The sequence below is a fragment of the Oratosquilla oratoria genome, chromosome 12 (genome assembly GCF_046742065.1).
Source record: "Oratosquilla oratoria isolate Oo_2021 chromosome 12, ASM4674206v1, whole genome shotgun sequence".
Lineage (NCBI taxonomy): Eukaryota > Metazoa > Arthropoda > Malacostraca > Stomatopoda > Squillidae > Oratosquilla > Oratosquilla oratoria.
Genome location: NC_134788.1, coordinates 33,436,913 through 33,455,219, shown reverse-complemented (window position 1 = coordinate 33,455,219; position 18,307 = coordinate 33,436,913). Strand labels below are relative to the sequence as shown.

The window sequence follows — 18,307 nt, the reverse complement described above, 5'->3', positions numbered from 1 at the left end:
AGAGGGAAGGGTAGTGAATGGTGGGATGAGGAAACAAAGAAGGTTGTAGAAGAGAAGAAGCGAGCTTTCACAGATTGGTTACAAAATAGGACGAGGGAGTCGTATGAGAGGTACAAAGAAAAGAGAAGTAAAGCAAAAGGTAAAGGAGGCAAAGAGGAGAGCAGATGTGAAGTGGGGTAAGAGTATGACAGAAAATTTTGAAAGTAATAAAAAGATGTTTTGGAAAGAAATTAAGAGAGGAAGAGGAGGCGAATCAAGTAGAGAAGAAAAGGTAAAAGATGCAGATGGAGAAATGATAATGAAAGAAAAGGCATTTGATACCGTCCCGCATGAGAGACTACTTGATAGATTAGCTTCACATGGGTAGGATGTTTTTTGGGCTTTATGGATCTGGAAAATGCTTACGATAGGGTAGACAGAAAGGCACTGTGGGAGGTTATGCAGATATATGGGATAGAAGGAAAGCTTCTAGGAGTTGTCAAGAGTTTTTATGAGAGTACTAGAGCTTGTGTCATGATTAGAAATGGAGAGAGTGAGTGGTTCGAGGTAAAGGTGGGACTTCGTCAAGGATGCGTTATGTCACCCTGGCTGTTCAACTTATACATGGATGGGGTAGTGCGAGAGGTAAATGCAAGGGTAGTGGGTCAGGGATTGGAGATGGTTAAAGAAAATGGAGAAAAGTGGGAGGTGAGCCAGCTGTTGTTTGCGGACGACACTGCGCTTGTGGTAGGATCGGAGGAGGGACTGAGGAAGTTGGTGACAGAGTTTGGGAGAGTATGTGATAGAAGAAAGCTAAAGATAAATGTGGGTAAAAGTAAGGTGATGACATATACTAGGGGTGAAAGTGGCAGTAGACTGGAAGTGAACATTAAAGGAGAGCGACTGGAGGAAGTGGATAGTTTTAGATACTTGGGTGCAAATGTGGCAGGAAAAGGTGGAGTGAAGGTGGAGGTAGAATGTAGATTGAGAAAAGCGAGTAAATGCCTTGGTGGATTAAAAAGTGTAATGAGGAATAGACATTTGGGAATGGATGCTAGCAGGAGACTGTATGAAGGAGTGATTGTGCCAACAGCACTGTATGGGGCAGAAACATGGAACATAAAAGAGGAAGAGAGAAGGAGTTTGAATGTATTTGAGATGAGGTGTCTGAGAAGTATGATGGGGGTTACTAGGCTACACAGAGTGAGAAATGAGGAGGTGAGGAGAGGAACAGGGGTGGAAAGGGAGTTGGGAGATAAGGTTGATGAAAGAGTATTATGATGGTTTGGACACATGGAAAGAATGAGTGAAGAAAGACTAGTAAAAGAGGTATGGAAGGTAAATGTGGGGGGAGTGAACATGCGTGGACGTCCTAGGATGAGGTGGATGGATGGGGTGAAGGGGGCTTTGGGGAAGAGGGGAATGTCTGTTGAGGAAGGACGGGAGAGGACAGAAGACAGGGGTGAATGGAGAATGGTTGTATATGGATAATGTTGTGATGCATGAGGTGGAATGGGCGGGTGGATGGGGGGTGAGGTAGTATGTGTGAGCAAAATTTGACGCAGCCCGAAGGGATTTCTCTCCGTCCTCTCCTTTTATGCATGGGGGGACGGAGAGGGGGGTCGCCGATTTAATGAAGCGGCCTTGCTGTGGATGTGCTGTGTCTTGCGACACTGCTTCTGACCCAGGGCAGTGGACAAGGTGCAGGGATGACCCGTCATCCAGGAGGTGCTAAGATAAGAGGGAGGGTGGAGGGGTGTGAAGTGTATTCAAGGATGGAATGGGTGGAAATGATTTTATGCCTTTTCCTTTTTGGCTACCTCCCTTGTAAGGGGGAAAAAGCCTTGGTATATGTAAATATATATATATATATATATATTGCTCATAAATTGAGATGACTGTTGGAGAATTCAAGTAGGTTCACACAAGAACATTCCCGACTGAATCCATGCTGGCTATCACTTACTAAACAGTTACTTTTTATGTGGTGTCCAAACATGTTTATTTCTTTAAATAACTTCAGAAACTTGTTGTTTGCTACATTGGTACTATTAGGACATCTATATATCAAATTCAGTAACAAGGATTTCACTCTATTTCCCCTCTCTATGCATATGTATTCATCAGTTCTATTGCAAAATTATATTTGCATTTATACCTTTTGTTACATAAATCTCCTTCCCCTGCATTATATATGTATGTGTGTGTGTATGCATATATATATATGTATATATACAGTAAAATTCCTTAAGTCAGAACTTTATTAGTTGTTAACTCCTATAAGTGGTAATGGCAAAAAGAATTTATTAAAAAAAAAAAAATTGAAATAAGTTGGCATGGAAGCGTTGCATCATGTTTTGGTGGGCAGTCTTGTTCCCACTACTCTGCTCCTTGACACTCTCAGTGTTGTTATTGTCGCTGCCACACTCACAACAGCAGGGGGGGACAAGATCACTTAGCAAATTTTAAGGCATCCAACTTGCGCAATGCATGTTCAACTGGGCTGATGCCTGGAATGGCCTTCAGCCCCACCCTCAGCAATGCCTGGAACAGAGTCCTGTGTGGGACTGATGTGGAGGTTGATTTTATTGGTTTTGGCCCTGACGACTTTGTGAACACTGCTCACAAGGGTGGTGAGCCTGACATGGTTACCGAGGACAATATCATCATTGAGTGGCTTGAGGGTGACTCTGGACCAAGGCTACCACCACCACCAGAGTGAGGAAGAAACGGCCCCCAGTGCCACACAGGAAGCCTCAGCTGCTGCTGTGGAGAGTGATAGGGAAAGTGAAGGTGAGGGTGCCATTCCTGCCAAAATGAAGTTTTCAGGAATTCATTTTCACCTTGACAAGGCAATAGAGGCGTTAATGGAATATTAGAGATTTGAAATTTTTTACTCCCTCCTAGGAGATGTTAGATCAATTATAATAAAGAGGCAGTATGCCAGTCTAAAGCAGAAAACAATCGGTGACTTTTTCAAGCCACGGTCAGTTCAACAGGCAGGCAGGGAGCACCAACCTTCCAACAGTAGTGAATCTAGCATCCTTAGAGCTGCCAACAGTAATTTCCAGCAGCAGTGATACGGACATGGAGTAATATGGAATTCACTAGTGCTGTACAGTAGTGATTAAGGCCTGTATACAATAAGTGGTGTATATAAAGTGTATTTTAAGTAATGCACTGCACAGTGATTTAAGTTACAATTTATGTGAATACTACATATGATTATGGATAGAACATTTTGAACAGAAGTGATCTTGAGTCCCCTAACATCTCTATATCCTATTAAAAGGCCCTCCTTATGCTTGGATCACACCTTATTCCTGCCTGAAAACATGGTACAGGTAACTCTTTTTTTTTGGGGGGGGGGAGGGGGGATTCTATAAGTCAGAAATTTCCATAAGTCAGAAAGGCCTCAGCCCCTAGCATTCCGACTTAAAGAGGGTTTACTGAATATATATATATATATATGTATATAATATAATACATATATATATATATATATATATTTATATGTATATATATATGGTGAAGGTGGGTGAGGAAGACATAAATCAGAATCCAAGTTTATTTCTTGTGAGGAGGACATAAATCAGAATCCAATAAACTTGGATTCGGATTTATGTATTCGTCAAGAAATAAACTTGGATTCTGATTTATGTCTTCCTCACCCACCTTCACCAACCTGTCACAATTACTCAATGTATATATGTATATATATGTGTATATATATATATATATTAAGGTATAAATGTACCTACGAAGGCAAAGAAAACTATTTTTTAATCAATTTGGCACCGATTTTAATGTATGCTGCTGAAAGCTGGACATTAACATCAAGAGACTGGAGCAGAATTCAGTCGGCAGAAATGAAAATGTTAAGAGCAATAGTAAATAAAACCAAAAGAGATCGAATTAGAAATGATGAAATAAGAGAAATGATTGGAGTAACATCAATTAGAAGCAAAATAGAAAAGGCACAACTAAGGTGGCTTGGGCACGTGGAGAGAATGGATAAAGAGAGAATTGCAAAGAAAAGATGGAACTGGAGACCAGAAGGTAGCAGATCTAGAGGTAGACCGAAGAAAAGATGGAAAGATGGAGTTGAAGAAATCCTAGAGGCAAATGGATTAGGAAAAATAGAGGATTTGAGGGAAGAAGGAAGCTTTGAGAGGACAATCTGGAGAAGTGTGCTGGCCCGACTGACAGGCTGAAAGCCTACCTGGGAGCAGAAGTAAGAAGTGTATATATATATATATATATATATATATATATATATATATATATATATATAAAATAAATGTTTACATATACATATAAATATATATACATATATATATTTGTATATATAAATATATATACAAATATATATATAAATGTATGTATATGTCTTGTTGAATATCCTGCATAGAGACCTTCCTCATGAAAATTGTTGCATTTATATATATGCTAAGATACTATGTATTATAAGGGAAGATCCGAAAACATCAGATATAGGATAGGTGTTGGAGGCTTAGTCATAAAGATGTGGAAATCCAAAATATCAACAGGGTTGGTTTTGTTGGTACCTTCCTTAACCATTTTTATAATTGGCAGCTACACATTAGACAATAGTTTTTTAAATTTCTCACAGCTACTTAGATTCAATGTTTGGCTAGGTTCAAGATCTTAGCCTGACACTGTATCAGTTTTTGAATATGCTTCCATCAAACTCCTCTACAAAGAATTAAGATGAAAATAGTTAATGTGGTTGATAAGATGAAAATCTATGTAATGGGGACCATTCAGTGAGTGTTGTAATACTATCCCACTGACACAAACATTCTCATGACCAGTTCAGGTAACCAGGTGGAAATGATTGGTCTCCACCAAATAACCATGTATACACAAAATTTAAACTGTCATCATCCTTCACAAAATTATATCGTACTAAACTTCACAAAAACAGAAGATTCAACAACAAACGAGGAGACATCACAACTCAACCTGGCAAGGTTCTGTCTCAGGAGTTATGAGAGAAGAACAAGCACATACAAAATTATTGCTTGACACCACACACACGCTCTTCCCAACATGAACAACAAAACAAAACCGTTGAGCAAACAAACTGAACTTATTCTTTGACAACAATGAACAATTCGTGACTCTTGGAAAGGCTTTATTGAAATCTGAGAGTTGTGTCTTAAAGGATTAAATAAACAATGCTGAATGTATGAGTATTACCATGCATATATTTACAGTAACACAAATTACAAGTAACAATGGTATATACTCCACCATTACACAACATCATGATGTGTAGATATCTATATACATCAGTTATGCCATTTTCTAATATTCTTGACTGTCACTCACTGTTACAAGAACACTTGTGCACTTAACAGAACACTCAAGAACATTTGATTATGAACAACCACAAATACAATTACAATATAGGTAAATCAAACAAGGTCACTCAAATAACTGCACAACTGAAGGTAAACCAAGTAACATTTAACACTAAGAGTATGTGTGTGTGATGACACACTGAAGAGGCCTCTCACCAGCATGAATGATCATGCAGTACTATATAAGATCAACCTTTTATGAGAAAGCGAGAGTCGCTACATTACATTTGAAATCTGTCATTCATAAGAAAGCAGATTTTTTTTTTTTATGGGTCACCACATGATGTCTATGTTTATTTTTCTGGGAAAGGAGCATCACACAGGTCACACTTGAAAGTTTTCTCTCCAGTGTGGGTCACAACGGGATATTTGAGATGACTCTTTTGTGAGAAAGTTACATTACATAGGTTACACTTGAAAGCCTTCTCTCCACTGTTGGTCATCATGTGTCTTTTTAGATTAGTCTTTAGTGAGAAAGCTGCATTACATAGGTCACATTGTAAAAGCTTCTCTCCATTGTGGGTCATAAAGTGTTGACTGCACTTTTTACTGAGAAAACTGCATCATACTGGTCACAATTGAAGGGCATCTCTCCAGTGTGGGTCATCGTGTGATATTTGAGATGCCCTTTTCCTGAGAAAGCTGCATTGCATAGGTCACACTGGAAAGGCTTCTCTCCACTGTGGGTCAACACATGTTAATTGAGGTCACTCTTTTGTGAGAAAGGTGCATCACATAGGTCACAAAGGAAAGGCTTCTCTCCAGTATGGGTCGTCACGCGATCTTTGAAATGACTCTTTCATGGGAAAGCCCCATCACATAGGTCACACCTGATCAAATTCTCCTCAGTGTAGGTCATCATATATTTGAGATGACTCTTTCACGAGAAAACAGCACCACAAAGTTCACACTCGAAAGGCTTCTCTCCAGTATGGGTCATGTGATTTTCAGATACCCTATTTGTGAAAAAGCTGCATCACACATGTCACATGGGTAAGGGTACCTCTCAAGTGGGGGTCATCATGTGTCTTTTGAGATTATGCTCTACTAATATGGCTGCATTGCACAGGTCACACTGGAGAGGCTTCTCCATATAATATTTGATAGAACTCTTTTCCAAGAAAGCTACATCACACAGGTCACACTAGAATTTTCTTTTTTACTCCAGTATGAGTAATCATGTCTTTCCAGTGTGCGTCATCATGTGTCTTTTTAGATTACTCTTTTCTGAGAAAGCAGCTGCATCACACTGGCCACACTTGAAAGGCTTCTCTCCAGTGTGGATCATCATGTGTCTATTGAGATGTCTGTTTTTTTAGAAAGCTGCATCACAAAGGTCACACTCCAGTGTGGGTTCTCCTGTGTCTATTGAGATGACTCTTTCTTGAAAAAGCTGCAACACACAGGTCACATTGGAAAGGTTTCTCTCCAGTGTGGGTTATCATGTGATCTTTAAGATTTTCCTTTCGTGAGAAACCTGCATCACACTGGTCACACTTGAAAGGCTTCTCTTCACTGTGGGTTATCATGTGAACATTGAAAGGACCCTTTTCTGAGAAAGCTGCATCACAAAGGTCACACTTGAAAGGCTTTTCTCCAGTGTGGGTCATAATGTGTCGTTTGAGAGCACCCTTTCTTAAGAAAGCTACCTCACACAGGTCACATTGGAAAGGTCTCTCTCCTGTGTGGGTCATCATGTGATTTCTAAGATATCCCTTTCGAGAGAAAGCTGCATCACACTGGTCACACTTGAAAGGCTTCTCTGCAGTGTGGGTCGTCATGTGATCTTTAAGATGGTCCTTTCGTGAGAAAGCTGCATCACACAGGTCACACTTGAAAGGCTTCTCTCCAGTGTGGGTCATCTTGTGATCTTTAAGATTTTCCTTTCGTGAGAAAGTTGCATCACACAGGTCACACTTGAAAGGTTTCTCTCCAGTGTGGGTCATCACGTGATGTTTGAGATCACTCTTTCGTGGAAAAGCTGCATCACACAGGTCACATTCATAAGGCCTCTCTCCAGTGTGGGTCATCATGTGTTTTTTGAGATGACCCTTTCTTGAGAAAGCTGCATCGCACATCTCACATTGGAGAGGTTTCTCTCCAGTATGGGCCATCACATGATTTTTAAGATGAAAATTTTGTGAAAAAGCTGCATCACAAAGACCACACTTGAAAGGCTTTTCTCCAGTGTGGGTCATCTTGTGTCTTTTGAGATGACTCTTTATTGAGAAAGCAGCATCACACAGTTCACAGTGGAAAGGTTTCTCTCCAGTGTGGGTCATCATGTGAACATTGAGAAGACTCTTTTCTGAGTAAGCTGCATCACAAAGGTCACACTTGAAAGGCTTTTCTCCAGTGTGGGTCATCATATGTCTTTTGAGATGACTCTTTACTGAGAAAGCTGCATCACAAAGGTCACACTTGACAGGCTTTTCTCCAGTGTGGGTCATCATGTGTCTGTTGACATGACTCTTTCTGGAGAAAGCAGCACCACACAGGTCACATTGGAAAGGTCTCTCTCCAGTGTGGACCATCGTGTGATATCTTAGGTGACCCTTTTGTGAGAAAGCTGCATCACACAGGTCACATTTGAAAGACTTCTCGCCAGTGTGTGCCATCATGTGATTTTTGAGAGAACTCGCTCCTGAAAAAGCTTCGTCACACAATTCACATTGGAAGGGCTTCTCTCAAGTGTGGGTCATCATGTGATCTTTGAAATGACTCTTGTGGGAAACCTGCATTGTACATGACACAATGGAGAGGCTTCTCTCCTTTGTGGGTCATGTGAAAGTTGCATCACACGGGTCACATTGAGTCTCCACAGTGGGCCATCATGTGATATCTGAAATGACTTGTGAAATAGGTGCGTTGCTGATGGCACACCAGTTTCTCTGTACTGTATGACTAACATACAGAATCTTCAGACACCTTTTCCAAGGAAATGTTGACATCTACCATTGACCTGAAAGAAAACATATAACAAGTCTGACATCTCACTTTTTGAGAGCATATAATACAAGTAGAACAAGTGTATACAAACATAGTATGCATTGACCAAAATGCTGTAGGGGAAGGGAATAAATAACTCATATCAAAGAAGAACCACAAAGGAAGAAGTAAGACATGGAAGATTGAACAAATAATAAAAAACTTGGGGTTGCGAGGAAAAGACTGGAGCAGTAGAAATTAGCAAGGAAATAAAAGGCAAAGGAGTGGCTGCATAAACACTGCAAAGATAAGACACAAGCAAAAGAAGTAGCTGTATAATGTAGGACATGATAGCATAACTGGAAATAAGATTCTTTTTTAAACTTTTGCAGAGGATACTATACACGAGCACCTATCAAAAAAGTCATTAACATTTGAGAGACTTGTGTGAATCTGATAATTATTTCTACAGCAAATCACTTGTTCTCCATTTTCAGTGATCCCACTCTCCCCTTACCTCTGTGGTAATTGTTATTGGGAATCTTAGTGTTTACCTTAGTGCAGGAAACTTTCCCTCAAAGTGTTGTTTTCTTCGATTCAGGAGCCTTTCCTGAAACTTTGAACCACGCCTATCATAACTTTAAATAAGATACGATTAAACTCCCCTCCTCTTTATTTTGTTTATTAAATCTATGTAACTATTTTGGTTTAATAAATTGGGAATAACCCCTTCCATACGATGACGCCTACTCCGATGTCTGCATCTTGATTATATTTATTGTAGTTGTACCTGTGTAACCCCCATACTCTGTAGACTGGCTTCATCATATTTTCTATGGTTATCAAAATTCATGGGTGATAGAGAATGAGCAATACAGCGGTGACTTTATTTTTTATAATGCGAGTATTATGACGCAACATCACACATCTAGCAGCTAATGCTGCCCATGAGATTTTGGCCCAGAGTGAAGGGGTTAACTTTGAGAAATCACTTAAGGGGATCGTCCATCAGAAAATTACGAAAAAAAAAAAAAAAAAAATCTGAAAATATATCCTCTAAAAGTGTTGCTCATAAGCTGTATCTTGATTCTTACTATCTAAAAAAAATATAATACAGTACCCCCCACCCTACTGTAGCTGGGTTGTATGCGCTGCGTACTGCATATTACATTTTCTGTTGTTACATATATTTGCTAACAAAAGAAGCTGTGTATTTTGCACAATATTTATGCTTTTGTATGATAAATAATAGCATACGAGCTAATATGTTGACAGATGCTGTGACAGTTGACACAGTATTATGGGAAGGCAATACGTGATTGTGTGAATACCGATGTTCAGACAATGCGTAAAGCTATCATGGCCTCCTACCTGCATTCTGTCAGCACAGATGAGAAGCCATTGCATTCTGACTGTCCTAAGGGAGAAGACTCGTGGTGTTTTTTTTCCAGAGAGCACTAGCCAGGCAAGAGGAACCCGAGTCTCACAGAGTCAAGAAGCCGTTCCTGGCGAAGATTCCCACTAAGAAGCGGAAATCCATCCTGGCAATATATCAAGACCTCACCTCTACAGAGCTTTTAGAGAAATGCCTCAAGGGAAGGACACAAAACCAAAATGAAAGCTTCCATGCAAAGATCTGGGCTTTGAGTTCAAAAAGGAAGTTTGCATCAGCAGCTAGAGTTCAATTCCGTGCTCAAGTTCCAGTTCTGAACCACATCTTTGGTTATGAACTTGCATATATGCCATCAGCATGAGGGACAACAACCAGTGATGCCATAAAACAGCTTAGGATGGCAGATAAAGATCGTCTGTCGCCAAAGATGTATCGTGCCAAGAAAAGGAAAAGTGCAATATAACCCTGGTGGATACCAACTGGATTCATCATATAAACCTGTAATTAATCAAAAGCTGGCAACAAAGGGTAGGGTTGTGCCTATGATACCCTTTCAACACCATAACATCCTAAATGATGAAAGGGGACCAGTAACCATGAACAAAAAAACTGTGACGCTCATTCCTGAAAAACTTGATTTTTGCACATTTAAATTGATTCATATCCAAAACGTCTTCACTGATTTTTAACTGCAAATCCTTTCCAGATTCAGCATAATTGGGAGAACATTTGGAGGCAGATTTATGTCCTTCTGTCAAGGACTAGTAGGATTTTTTCATATATACATTTTTTTTTTTCATCAACTTTGGATTTTTTTTTCTCATAACAGACTGATCAGAACATCATAATTCTGCCTCCGTTTCTTCATCTATCTTAGCCCATTATAAAGACAAAAAATAATCAATAACCAGTCAAGGATCTATCCTCTGAATCAATTTCAAATTTTTCAAAAATTACCCCTTGAAAGAAAAAAACAAAAATTCACGATAAAAACAAGTATAAGCATAAATGACTTGAAAAATCGGTGGTATCTTCTCTGAGACAAGACAGTTACTAGGAAAAAATCTCAGCCACTTTCACCCCAAACTAAAAAAGTTTGATTTTCTAATGGCTATCCCCTTAAAGTAAATATCAACCCGTGTCCTTCTGAGCTCTTTTGGAACTCGTAAGAGTCCCTTGGAATACTGTGCGCACTAGCATCGGAACTGTCAGATTACCCTGAGCTCAGGACAAAGAAGGACCTCTCTTTTGGAAACCTCTAACCAAGGGATCATGTCTTAGGTTCAGAAAGCCTTCAAGAACTTTAGAATTTCTAAACCAACTGCATTTACAGAATCTATGCAGGTTAAAACAAAGGTGACCGGTAAGTTCTCAAATGTAATTACTGAATTAATGAACAGTTGTTTTCACACCTCAAGGCTGGTGAGAAAACAAGTAATATTCCACACAAATACCACCTGAAACCTATAAATAAAACTACAAAATGTTCATTTCTGACATCCTTGAGTAAGAAGTGAATTACTTGTCACTACATACACTGAGGTTAGGTTAGGTTAGATGCACCACTCCCTTCCGTCAATTACTAAAACAAGGCTTGTTGGGTGTAGCTTGCTGAATTATAGTTATTCATTGGAAACTGCTACTTCTAATGAATAATTTGCATGAATATTGGTGTCCTATAGCAATATTATACATGAACATATGATTTAGTTTTTAGGTGATTGGGAAAGTGAAAATTAACGGAGAAATAATAAGCCACAGGAGTGGATGAATACACGGAAAGAAGCCACAAAAACAAAAAATAAAACAAAGAAATTGCAATATGATGAAACATACAATAGCACAGATCACAATAAATATGCATTTTTATAAGACTTCATTTGACCTACCAAATTCTTATTGCCTAAATACAATTGGAACTAACAATAAACCAAGGAACATAGTCATGAACAGATGAAGAAGATAACCTCTACCACATACTAAATACATGTACAAGATTGACGGCCGGTCATAATAACACTTACTTATTTATTACCTGCATTACAGTTGTCCTTCCAAATTCTATACCACTTCTGGATCTCACACACGTCCTAGGAATCTCAAAGATTCTTCTATGTGACTACTCACACTAAAGTATTTATTTGTATAAATTATTATGAAGTGGAATTGTGGTTTGACCGTAAAAAAAATATTCCATGGAAATAGAAGACTTATTGGGCTTAGTTATTTCTCATCGGTAATATTTTGTTTACCTATGACTGTCTATATTGATATTCTTTATATCTGGTGTTTAATGAGTTTATCAAAGTTATACGGCTTGAATTGCTAGTAAAATGATTGTATACGAAAAAAATACAAATCTAAATCTATAATGAGTGCACAGTGAATTGAGAGATTATGCAGTGAACACTGCATTGCTTAAATTGGATTTTCGTGCTGTGGCAGCCGGCTAGGAAGTGTAATCGAACAGGATGTATACATCACCTTGTGTATTATTATTATTATTTTTTTTTTTCTACAAAGGATTACAAAAAGAGAACATGCAGACAGGATGCCTTTTGGTCCACAACTAGGTTGGATGCGGGAAAAATTATAATGAATAAATAAAGATAAACACGTATTTAAATTAATAAAACAAATAAATAGGCAATAGCAAAAAAAAAATCATTTGTAATAATAGATATATAATAAATGATGCATAAATGTAGTTGGCAAAGGTGATTTACTTGTTTTTCCGTTGAAACCTCGTTCCTGTAGTTTCTTCTGGGTCAGTCCTTCCCTCCTCGGGTGTAGGCTACACAGCACGGTCCTTATGCTAGTTTCCCTACCGTCTAACTTCGAAAACGACTCCCTTTGTGGGTTTCCCTCCTTCATACCAAGCACACACGCACACACAACTACCTACCCGTGTCCCTTGCTATGTACTGCCACCCATACCGACGCGCAGGCATTCCCCAATCCCCCATCTGGAGTCACTGACCCGCGCCCCCCTTTGACCCCCCAGCCGGTGGGTGTCAACCGCTCGTCCCCGTCCGCGCCACATTCACACCACAATAACTAAATAAATAACGATAATATATATAAATATAAATATATATATATATATATATATATATATATATATATATATATATATATATATATATATATATATAAACGAATAACAAATAAGATAAGATAAAATACATTCATACATACATATACCAAGCCTTTACCCCCTTACAAGGGAAAAGCATGAAATCATTTCCACCCATTCCATCCCTGAATACACTCCACACCCCTCCACCCTCCCTCTTATCTGAGCACCTCCTGGATGACGGGTCATCACCGCCCTGGGTCAGAAGCAGTGTCGCAAGACACAGCACATCCACAGCAAGGCCGCTTCATTAAATCGGCGACCCCCCCCTCTCCGTCCCCCCACTGGATAAAAGGAGAGGACGGGGAGAAATCCCTTCGGGCTGCGTCAATTTTTGCTCACACGTACTACCTCACCCCCCATCCATCCGCCCATTCCACCTCATGCAATCACAACATCATCCATATACAACCATTCTCCATTCACCCCTGTCTTCTGTCCTCTCCCGTCCTTCCTCAACAGACATTCCCATCTTCCCCAAAGCCCCCTTCACCCCATCCATCCACCTCATCCTAGGACGTCCCCTCATGTTCACTCCCTCCACATCTGCCTTCCATACCTCTTTTACTAGTCTTTCTTCACACATTCAAACTCCTTCTCTCTTCCTCTCTTATGTTCCATGTTTCTGCCCCATACAATGCTGTTGGCACAATCACTCCTTCATACAGTCTCCTCTTAGCATCCATTCCCAAATGTCTATTCCTCATTACACTCTTCAATCCACCAAGGCATTTACTCGCTTTTCTCAATCTACATTCTACCTCCACCTTCACTCCACCTTTTCCTGCCACATTTGCACCCAAGTATCTACAACTATCCACTTCCTCCAGTCGCTCTCCTTTAATGCTCACTTCCAGTCTACTGCCACTTTCACCCCTTGTACATTTATCTTTAGCTTTCTTCTATCACATACTCTCCCAGACTCTGTCACCAACTTCCTCAATCCCTCCTCCGATCCTGCCACAAGCGCAGTGTCGTCCGCAAACAACAGCTGGCTCACCTCCCACTTTTCTCCATTTTTTTTTTAACCATCTCCAATCCCTGACCCACTACCCTTGCATTTACCTCTCGCACCACCACATCTATGTATAAGTTGAACAACCAGGGCGACATAACGCATCCTTGACGAAGTCCCACCTTTACCTCGAACCACTCACTCTCTCCATTTCTAATCCTGACACAAGCTCTACTACTCTCATAAAAACTCTTGACAGCTCCTAGAAGCTTTCCTCCTATCCCGTATATCTGCATAACCTCCCACAGTGCCTTTCTGTCTACCCTATCATAAGCCTTTTCCAGATCCATAAAAGCCCAAAAAACATCCTTCCCCTTTCCTATAGCTTTCTCACATATCTGTCTTACCACAAAGATCTGATCTACACAACCTCTACCTGCCCTAAATCAACACTGTTCCTCACCAATTACTTCTGTTCCTCTCCTAATCCTCTCAATCAAGATCCTCCCATAAGCCTTCCCAACTACACTTAACAAGCTAATCCCTCTGAAACTACTACATTCACACTTGTCCCCTTTTCCCTTGTAAAGAGGAACTATACAGGCATTCCTCCAGTCCTCCGTCACTCTACCCTCTCTCCAGCAAACATTAAATAACCTCACCAGCCAGTCCACCATCACTGTACCTCCCTTTTTCAGACATTCTGCATGGCATCCATCCAGACCAGGTGCCTTACCTGCTTTCATCATCTTAACAACTGCCTTCACCTCATCCTTCCTTATTTCTCCTCCATTCTCCTCACTCATTTTCTTCGCATTTCCCACTGCAGCTATCTTTCCCTCCCTCACATTTAGCAACTCCCTAAAATATTCTACCTATCTTCCTCTTACTGCCATCTCTTCCATTATCATCTCTCCATCTGCACCTTTTACCCTTTATTCTCTACTTGATTCGCCTCCTCTTCCCCTCTTAATTTCTTTCCAAAACATCTTTTTATTACTTTCAAATTTTTCTGTCATACTCTTACCCCACTTCACATCTGCTCTCCTCTTTGCCTCCTTTACCTTTTGCTTTACTTCTCTTCGTACCTCTCATATGACTCCCTCGTCCTATTTTGTAACCAATCTGTGAAAGCTTGCTTCTTCTCTTCTACAACCTTCTTTGTTTCCTCATCCCACCGTTCACTGCCCTTTCTTCTATTTCCCCCTGTCCTTCTTGTTCCACACACCATCCTTGCACACTTTATGACTCCCTCCTTGAACCATCCCCATTCCTCCTCCACACCCAACTCCACTCTATCCTTTACTCCCTCCCACTCCTCCTTCAGCTTCTTTTCGTACTCCTTCTCCTTTCCCTTTTCATTCAAAGAGTTCACTCTAAGAACCTCCCTACCTTTTGTCCCCTTCCTTTTTCTCCATCTATCCTCCACTCTCAGCTTACCTTCCACCAAAAAATTATCTGATATTCCCCCACCCTCTCCCCTTAGCACATGTACATCCTTAACTCTTCCTATCATAATCCTATTTACCACTACATAATCCATAAGCGCTCTATCTACCACCCTCTCCCATGTGTACTTATGCCAGACTTTCTTCCTAAACACTGTATTTATCATCAACTCTCTAGACACATTTCCACCATCAACTTTCCACTACGATTCTTTCCTGGAGCTCCACATTTCCCAACCACTCCATCGATTGGACCATTTCCTACCCTAGTATTAAGGTCTCCCAGTACTATTACATTTACATTTCTTCCTAAATCCTCTATGCACTCGTTTAAATCTATCCAAAAGGCCTCCCTTTCTTCTACACTTCTCACTGCCAGGCCCATATGCACTTACAAAGACCCACATCTCCTTCCCTAGTTTCACCTTCATCCACATTACCCTTGAGGAAACCTCCTTCCACTCCACTATCCGTTTACCTCTCTTCACTCACTAGAATAGCCACCCCTTCCCTCCCTCGTCCTCTCTTCACTCCTGATAACCTCCCACTTACACTCCCAAACTTACACTCACCCTTTCCAACTTAGTTTCACTCAAAGCCAACACATCCATATTCCTTCTCACAAACATATACCTATCACTTCCCTTTTACTCTCATCTGTACCACATCCACGCACATTAAAAGACCCAAACCTTAGGGTGCTGGTCCAAAAACTCCCAGACCCTCTTATGCCTTCTCTTTTTTGTTTAGGAATGTCCCCTGTGGGGCTACAAGGAGAAGGATGCCTAGTTCCAATCCCCGTCCCTTTCTTCTCGCCTCTTACGATCCAAGTGGGAATACTTGGTGGCAGTATTCTTTTCCCCCACCACAGAAAAAGAATACTCAGAGAAATGGTACAGGACAGCAACAAGGGGTTGGAGGACAGCATAACGGAGGGACAGTCGTAGAATAAAAGTGTCATTTCTCTATGAACAGAGTTTTCCTCTATCATAGACAAAATGATGTGTGTCTCTGGTCCGTAGGGGCGCCCCATATAGACCCTAAAGTATCAATTGCATGCTACTTTGACACAATAACATAAAATAGAATAAAAGGTAGGCATTACAGTAGGCTATATTGCTTAGGTGCTTATCTAAACTAATTTTAAAACTTCGAACCGTAGCCTACTATATTGCACTGCTGTAAGGACAGGAATTTTGAAGGGGTATTATTTTTGGAATTTCGTTTTATTTATCTATTTATTTATTTGAGTGTTGATTTGAGAGACTGGGTATTATGGACGTCGTAACGGTTTTACTCAACCAAGAAGCAAAGTAGAAAATAGAGCCTTAATAGACCATGAATTTATTCTATTCTATGTCTGCCTATCAAGATGTGTTGGCAAAGAGCCTTACTATAATCATTGAAGAAGAACATACAATAGGAGATAGCTACAAATATATTTCAGCTGATTTTGGTTCAACTGAGTTTCGACGCGACATTAGAATGTTCTCGAACATAGCGCGGGCACCGTAGCTCCGCCCACCCGTGACGTCACTAAACGTTCGGACAGAGGCGTAAGCTAAGGCCATTAATTTTAAGAGTAATAGGAAAAATTCCCAACTTTCAGTTCAGGATTCCACTAGAGAAATAGTGTAGGGAGAGATTGTAGCAGCTAGGGGCTCTGTTGAGAAGCGAAATGAAGTTTTACGAAATAATACAACAGGGAGGTTAGTAGTTTACCCATAGATACGAACACATAGCCGTCTCGTTCTCTTTGTGCGCAGCTAAAATTTTAATCTGATGCCAAAAATGATTCCGATAACAGGTATGAACACGTTCTGTAAGATTAATGAAAACAAATGTCAATATGTGAGTTAAATGATATAGTGCAGATATAGTAGGTAGATAGTTATCATTATTATTAAGTTTTGAATCTGATGCCAAAAATGATTCCGATAACAGATATGGAAAAAGGGGTTTAAGGGAGTGTACTTCACAAACACTTTGCGTATATACATTTAACATTAGCTATGAGAGTGTAATCCTTAGAGTACAATTCCGTCTGTGATCGTTCTCTAATAAGAATACGGGGTTGAAGGTAGACACAGTGCTTGAAGGTAGACACAATATTGTAAGTAGACTTATACAGTGACCGGAAGGTTGGAGCGTAAATAACTACGTTTTTCCACGTGCCTGTGACCTTACTTATGATGCCCATAAGAAAGAAAAAACTGTTATTAAATGTCTCGCATACCCATATATTTTTCATATTGTAAGGATCAATAGATTGTCTAGTTGGAGAAAACCACAATATACTTTTGTATTTCCTTACTATATTTTTGCTTCAGTGTAATAATTAACACATAGCAGACCTTCGCTTATTTTCTTTTACTACCCACTCATTATTGGTGGCCCCACATTATTGGTGGCTTATATTCTTTTACTACCCCCACTTGGGCATAGGCCTTTTCGCTACCCAGGACCAACCCCGAACGACCTGAGGAAAGGGGACGGAGTCAGACGTGAATAACAAGGAGCAGTTTCCATTTATGGTCAGATATATCCATATAGACGATTGGGTGGTGGCAGCGTATACCTTGATTTTTTTTATTTCCCAAATCGTTCTTATGTGGGTATCTCTGATCACTCCCATTGGAGGTGCTCTTGGTTAAACACATCCTAAATCAATCGACGGCACCACATTATTGGTGGCAGCGGTGGGATTTACGCTATTAACCAACCTGAAGCTCACTTATCGGTGTGTCGACTTAGACAAAGCTTGTGTACCCTGTGGATTGGCAGTACAGTAATCAGAGACAGAATAGATCCTCGGCAGTCACTAAGAGTATAGAAATAGCGGATGAGATTGTGTGGGGAAATGACGTGTTAAGGTGTATAGCTTTGATGGAACTACACATAATTAAAGGCACTCAGGTAAAAATGAACAATAAAACGGAATGGGAATCCAATTCGGGAGAGGAAGAAGAAACGAGAGCGAGGATGGAAGATAGACATGAATGGGAATCTAACCCAGGAGGAGCTGTTCTATTGGCCAAATTTAAAGGTAGATGTATGTAATTTTGTAAAGAAATGCATTAC

General features: G+C 40.1%; 1 protein-coding gene across 4 annotated transcripts in view; it reads right to left on the bottom strand.

Annotated features, from left to right (window-relative positions):
* Positions 1-4,383: 4,383 nt before the first annotated feature.
* LOC143031313 (uncharacterized) overlaps positions 4,384-18,307 on the bottom strand; it is a 28,866-nt gene continuing 14,942 nt past the window's right edge. The window contains exons 1-2 of one of the 4 annotated variants that reach the window (XM_076194989.1): positions 12,414-12,629; positions 4,384-8,328 (exon numbers count right to left, since the gene is read on the bottom strand). In XM_076194989.1, the coding sequence (XP_076051104.1) occupies positions 6,704-7,987 (1,284 nt within the window). In that variant the 5' untranslated portion in view covers positions 7,988-8,328; positions 12,414-12,629 and the 3' untranslated portion in view covers positions 4,384-6,703. Of the gene's footprint in view, positions 8,329-11,711; positions 12,161-12,413; positions 12,630-18,307 lie in introns of those variants that run through there. The other 3 variants (XM_076194986.1, XM_076194987.1, XM_076194990.1) reach the window with 3 other exon arrangements.